The following is a 7,169-nucleotide window of genomic DNA, read 5'->3' as shown; positions in this document are numbered from 1 at the left end:
TTATCACTGCAAGATGAACAAATTATTTCAAGAGGTAGGATTTCAGCATCTGTGAGTACCTGACGTATTCGTTATAATTCACCACTGAGAACGCTTTGCTCTCTAAGATCATGTCTGTACTCACAAGCCACAGTTGCGGTAACCAGGCCGATGTAATCAAGCAGTCAGCTAGCAAGTAACTCTGAATTCACTTAAGTTTCCAGTCAGGTTAGTGTAAAATTATGAGCTTAATTCAAATTACTAGGACTCCTTATTTATCCACCCATAAGTCCAGAAACTACCTACATGTGACATTCAGCCACAGTGCTAATTTATTCATTACCTTCTAGATTCTTTGGAGATTCATTATTTTAACCATCTTTGCAGAAAGATTTACTTTATTTATAGATCTGAGTGCTCTAGGATCACAGTCAACAAGACACAATGGACAAAGCCCAGGACAAAAAGCCAGAAAATTTACAGATGAGGGTCAACCTGGCCACTAGCTGGGTGATCCTGGCTAAACTTCTTAACTTGTGAGGCTATACCATATTATTTCATTCTACAATACTCCAATTAGAACACATTGTTAGAGTAGAAAATGATTTGATTTGTTTGAATAATTGCATTTTAATTACATCCTGAGTATCAGTCATGTAGTGTTTTGTATGGTGATTAGATTGATATTTCACACTCCCTGACAAAACAATAATATTTTAACTACAAATATTTAATAAATTTTCAAAAGACAACTATTCCCTAATTTGAAATTCCTGTGTTGTCTTAATATCAAGAATAATTGTATTTCTCCTTTAAAAAAATGTTCTTGTTTAACTGATAGACTTTCTGAACTACGTAACTAACTAGACATCTCTTTTATATATTAGCTATGAGAAACCAAAAAGGTTAATCTCTTATTAACTAACTTCCAGGTATACTCAACTTCATCGATATAATTATTCAATGTCATTTATGTTACAGTTACTAAAGAAATGGACTGGATTCAAACTCTGGGGTTCATATCCTGATTCACCACTTCGTATACAACTTAAGGTAAGTTACTTAATTTTTCAGCTATCAGTTTCCTTATCTGTGAAATGGGAATAACAAAATACTTAATATTATTTCATGGAAATTAAAACAGAAGTATGTATATAAAATGCTTAGTCCTGTGTCTGTTGTTTAGTAAGCATTAAATAAATACTAGCGATTATGCTAGTTTTCAGTATGTAATCCTGTATTTATACATTCTTTTTTGTACTTACTAGTCCTTTCATTATTTGCATAAGTCTTATGTTTTCCAATCTTACATTTAGAGGTACCTGGAATGCACTATTGAAAAAATAATATTAGAAAGAAAAAAAATACATTATTTCAACCAAGTTATCTGATGCTTTTAATAAAAGTGATTTAAACCTAGAGAGGGACTCATCACTGCATATAAATATATACATTTTTCTGGGGCTTTAAGTAAACATTAAATTTTTAAAAACAAAACTTGAAAAATTTGTTTATAAAGACTTCCATGTATGTATTTACAAAAATGAAACCATGAAATTCACAGCTTCTTTAATGCAATATTTTCAAAACAGGCCCTTTTTGAACCAGCTTTTTTACATCGTCTCATGGATTCCCTGGTGGATGAGAACCACACTGCAGTGACAGAGTTCATTTTATTGGGCTTAACAGAAGATCCTACCCTTCGTGTCACCCTCTTCGTGGTCATCCTGTGCATCTATCTGGTGACCATATCTGGCAATCTCAGCACAATCATTCTGACCAGAATCTCTTCTCAGCTCCATCATCCTATGTATTTTTTCCTGAGCCACTTGGCTTTTTCTGACATAGGCTATTCATCTTCTGTCACGCCCAATATGCTTATAAACTTCCTGGTGGAGAGACATACAATCTCCTATCTCGGATGTGCCATCCAGCTTGGTTCAGTTGTTTTCTTTGGGTCAGCTGAGTGCTGTCTTCTGGCTGCCATGGCCTATGATCGCTTTGTAGCAATCTGCAACCCATTGCTTTATTCAACTGAAATGTCCACGCAAGTCTGTGTCAAGCTATTCTCTATGGCTTGTGTATGTGCTTTTCTCAATACTTGTTGTTGTACTATTTGCTTTGATTCTTTATACTTCTGTGGACCAAATCAGGTCAATCATTTTTTCTGTGACTTTGCTCCTTTAGTTGAACTTTCCTGTTCTGATGTCAGTATCCCTGCAGTGGTCCCTTCATTTTCTTCTGGCTCCATCATTGTGGTCACAGTGTTTATCATAGCCATCTCCTACGTCTACATCCTCATCACCATCCTGAAGATGTGCTCCACTGAGGGCCGCCACAAGGCCTTCTCCACCTGCACCTCCCACCTCACTGCAGTCACTCTGTACTATGGAACCATTACATTCATTTATGTGATGCCCAAGTCCAGCTACTCTACTGACCAGAACAAGGTGGTGTCTGTGTTTTACACGGTGGCGATCCCCATGTTGAACCCCCTCATCTACAGTCTCAGGAATAATGAGATTAAGGCTGCTCTCAAGAGACAGCTTGGCAGAAAAATATTTCCTTAACAAAACTTCTTTTTTTGTGGGGTTTGATGCAATAATATACCATTAATGTAATATTAAAAGAAACTTGGTTCCTGTGGGCAAAATATATCTGCATATAATTAGCCAGTATGAGGCTTCATAGTATACCTGGGGGTGGATCTTCAGACAGTAAATCAGAGAAAATAATGAGTTAACTTTAATGAAATGAAATTAAATTTATAATTAGGAAACACAAATTGGTTTGCATGAAAAAAATCTTAATCTGCTGAGAATCCTTTTTAATACATATTCATACATGATTTTTCAAAAGCAACTCTATGTCATAAGTCAAGGTTATTGTACTTCCAAAACTTTAAAGCTGTGTTCATGTTCAACATCAGGTTATGCTGAGATGAGCCTGATAACCCTAGTTTTGCCTTGGCTGAGCACCTTCTGAGGGGAAATAACAAAGTGGAACCCGGCAGTAAAATTGCTAAAGACACTGTGCTTATAGAAAGGTTATGTGCTGGGGATGGTCTTTGTGGACTCATAAAATTCCAGCTGTTTTTCTGGGTTCTAACTCTAGCCTTGGATTGAAGCCCTGGTGATGCAGTGGTTAAGAGCTCAGCTGCTAACCAAAAGGTCAGCAGACTGAATCCACCAGGTGCTCCTTGGAAATCCTATGGGGCAGTTCTACTTTGTCCTACAGGGTCACTATGAATTGGGTCATTATAGTCAAAATTGACTCCATGGGAATGGGTTTGGAGCCCTGGTGGCACAGTGGTTAAGTGATTGGCTGCTAACCCGAAGCTTGGGAGTTTGAATCTACCAGACACTCCTTGGAAAACCTATGGGGAAGTTCTACTCTGTCCTACAGGGTCAATATAAGTTGGAATTGACTTGACAGCAATGGGTGGTGGTAGAGTCTAAGAGTAAGAGAGCACCCTGACTAATGTGTGAGTTGTTCAATCAGATCAGAAGACATGACTTACGCTGAGGGAATGAGCAGGGTTCCCAAAGTCATCAGGGACTGAGCAGAGCAAAAGCAGAAAAGGATTTCTAGGAGAATCCGGGAAGCTTGATAAAACTGAGGAAGAAACTCTTGGAGGAATTTGTTTATGATCAGGCTCACATCCTGTTCTTAAAACTCCAGGGGACTGAACTCTTTCCCAGCCAAAATAGTGACTGTGTCTCAAACAGGCTAAATTTACCCCTATTTGCAGATGACTCCTACATTTATTTTTGTTTCCTGCCTCTACTTAAGGATTCAGACACAAATTGCATCTTTTTGCAAATACAAACACAGGGAATTCCTTATTCAGGGTTCTGTAGAAAAACAGAACCAGTAGAGAAAGAAAGAGACACCAGTACTTTGAATCTTCTGTTCCAGCAACTGCAGGATTGGTAATTTTAAGCAACTCTCATGGTGAATACAACTAAAGCGAGAGGGATTTATCTAGCTGAATTGGCTCACATGATTATAGGAGGTAAACTCGTTGCTTTTGATCGATTGAGAATCATGGCGATGCCATGTGTTATAGACTAGAATTGCTCTATATGGTTTTCTTAGCTGTAATCTTTACGCAAGGAGACTGCCAGGTCTTTCCTCCACAACACTGTTGGGTGGGTTGGAACCATCAACCTTTAGGTTACTAGCTGAAAGCAAAGTGTTTGCACCACCCAGGGTCATATATATATTCTGTAGTACATATAAATAACTTCATTGCCGACGAGTTGATTCTGACAGAACTGCCCCATAGAGTTTCCAATGCTGTAATCACTATGGAAGCAGACTGTCACATCTTTCTTCCACAGAGCAGCTAGTGGGTTTGAACTGCCAACATTTTAGTTAGTAGCTGAATGCTTAACCGCTGTGCCACCAGAGAGACAGAGAGAGAGATTGATTTTGAGAAATTCGCTCACAGAATTAGGCAGGACAGGAAGTCCAAAATCTGTATGTGAAGTAAAAGGTTAGAAATTCTAGCAATGTTGTCTATTTACAATGTGGAGGCTGAATCCTTCTTCAGGAAACTACAGTTTGGTCTTACGTCCTTCAAATGACTGGATGAAGCACATTCACATTGTAGAGGATAATCTGCTTAGTTTAAGGTCAACTGATGAAATGTTAATCACATGTAAATACCTTTATAGCAACCTCTAGACTACTGTTTGTCCAAACAACCGGGCACCATAGGCTATTCATGTTGACATGAAATTAATCATCACAGGCCATTAATCATTTCATTCATTCAAAATTATACTGACTACTTCTAATATATCTGGTACTGTGTGGGCTATTGGAAATATAAGTGACAAACAAAGGTGTCTGCATTCCTGGAATTAATATTCTAGTAGAGGAGACAGATGAAAAGAGTAACAAGTACATGATATAGAGTGTTAGAAGTTGGTGAGTGCAATGGAGAAAGAACAAGCAAAGCAGAGTATGGGAGACTGACATGTCAGTGTAGACCTTGCAGAGAAGGTAACATCTGAGCAAAGGACTGAGGTAGGTAAAGACAGTTCATGCCAGCTGTGGTGTTGCCTGTGTACTCAAATGCAGTTGACCACTGAGGCTTCTGTTCCAGCAATGGGAGGCTTGGTAATTTTAATCAACTTTTATGGTGAACACAACTAAATAAGATTGATGAAACATTAAATATATCATAAAATCACATTAGAGCTTACAGGATAAAAAGTGACAACACAAATAAACTGTGATTACCCAGAGAAGTGAGCTCGGCACTCACAAATGCTTTCATAAAGAGGAGATTTGACAAGCAGAAGAAAAAGCTAAGAACTGGGGCTGTGGGTTTGGTGTTCTTTTGCAGTGAGAGAGGCAGAAGTCAAAGCCTAGAGCATGTCCAGGTGAGAAGTCGAATTCATACACCTCATATACACCGTGATGGTAGGGAGAAACATGAATGAAACAAGCCTTTGTACAGATTTGCATCCCTGGAAATCTAGGGAAAGTCACGCCTGGAACTTGGGTTAAGGTGGTCTAAGACAAGGTGACTTGAATAAATACATGAACAGCCTATTTGGAGAAAGGTCTTCATTCTAAGGCGCTTTTTTTCCTGACAATAAGTACAAACATCATAGAGTGAAAAATAATGTCCAATGCAAAAGGAAACAAGAGACTGAACAGGGGAACCAGTAGGAACAACAGACCACACAAAAAGAATCACTAAGACTAAGATAAGGGAATTAACAAAGACTATAATACTGCTAAGCTTAAAGAATTAAAAGAAACTTAACAAGTAATACAATCAACTCAACAAAATACTAGCAAACCAAATCAAAAAACATATTAAAAGATTATACATGATGATCAAGTGAGATTTATCCCAGGAATGCAAGGGTGGTTCAACACTAGAAAATCAACCAATGTAATACAGCAAACTAATACAACAAAGGAAAGGACCACTTGTTCATCTCAATCAGAATAGAAAAGGCATTTGACAAAATGTAACACCCTTTCATGATATACAAACAAGATAGGCATAGAAGGGAAATGAGTTTCGTTGTGTACTGTTATGCCTTGCTTCTGTACAAGAGAGAGGAAGAAATCAACTTGGGAAATTTTTTTCTTGAGCACTAAGGAGTTGTTACAGTTTCCCTTGTAACAGTTACCCAGTGAAGAAGCCAATCCTTGCCAGCAGAAAATATCAGTTATGCAAATAGATAGAGCCAGTTGAGAATGGATTGGTCAGTTCAGTCCAGTGAGGGGATTGGTCAGTTATTATGCAAAGAGGGTGTGTAAAATCTGCCCAATAAGATTGAGCCACTTGCCTATATAAGCAACCATCCCACAGAGGTTGAGGGGATACCTCACTACCATCAAGAAGAGCCTGAAGTGGGGTATGTCTTTTGGACCCAGGGTCCCTGTGCTGAGAACTTTCTAGACCCAGGAGACACAGAGAGCTGTAACACTGAAGATCAGCATGAGAGGGCATGGTGGTCTTCCTGCCCATGGAGTGAGACGGCTACAGTGCACGCACTGACCCATGGAACCAGAGAAATGAGGGCCATCAGCTAGGAGGTTTGCTGCTGTGGGGGGTGGGGTGGGGGGCTTCCAGGCACTTGTTGGTGGAGTTAATAAGCTCTGGGACAGGCTTGAGCAGGGTCAGAGGTCAGGCCCAGAGTGGGAACAGAGGCCAGGCCAGCAGGGGCTGTGGTAGAGGCCAGGCCCAAACGATGAGAGTGAGGTCCTGAGAGCAGCAGCCAAGCAGAAGCTGCCCTGATTCAAGAACTATATCCTGAGTTACTCCTGTTACTACTCCGTGTGTGGACTTAAACCTTAAAATTGAGGTACTGGCATAACTGAAATGGATAATTTCAGGCCTAAATTTTAACTCCATTTTGAGTTAAAGTGAAATCTTCACTTCTACTGTTCTAAAGAGAAAATTCAGCCTTTTTTAAAAAAATTAACTGCTTGGAACACAAAGGGAGCATAGCAGGATTTCTGGCTCAGATGAGAAATTGTTTGTTGAAGGTGTTTATTAAGAATGTTATTCACCTTGGTCTTTTAAAAGAATGCCTATCTCAAGCATGTCCATGGATGTTAGGAAATAGGATTAGAATAGATGATATTAAGACGAAGCCTGTAACTGTCTTATAACTCTGTAACCAGGATGAGGTAAACATCAATTAACCAAGTCTTAA

The 7,169-nt window shown here is 39.0% G+C and overlaps 1 protein-coding gene across 1 annotated transcript; it reads left to right on the top strand.

Annotated features, from left to right (window-relative positions):
• Positions 1-1,604: 1,604 nt before the first annotated feature.
• Positions 1,605-2,549, top strand: LOC126079418 (olfactory receptor 478-like). The gene has a single exon (XM_049890414.1). It carries the CDS (start codon positions 1,605-1,607, stop codon positions 2,547-2,549), a length of 945 nt encoding a protein of 314 aa, XP_049746371.1.
• Positions 2,550-7,169: the final 4,620 nt, after the last annotated feature.

The sequence above is a fragment of the Elephas maximus genome, chromosome 7, assembly GCF_024166365.1.
Source record: "Elephas maximus indicus isolate mEleMax1 chromosome 7, mEleMax1 primary haplotype, whole genome shotgun sequence".
Classification (NCBI taxonomy): domain Eukaryota; kingdom Metazoa; phylum Chordata; class Mammalia; order Proboscidea; family Elephantidae; genus Elephas; species Elephas maximus.
Note: the sequence above shows the minus strand (reverse complement) of the source record. Positions and strands in the feature narration are given on the sequence as shown.

Coding starts and splice junctions, on each gene's coding strand:
- LOC126079418 (XM_049890414.1), top strand. CDS start 1,605: ATGGATTCCCTGGTGGATGAGAACCACACTGCAGTGACAGAGTTCATT.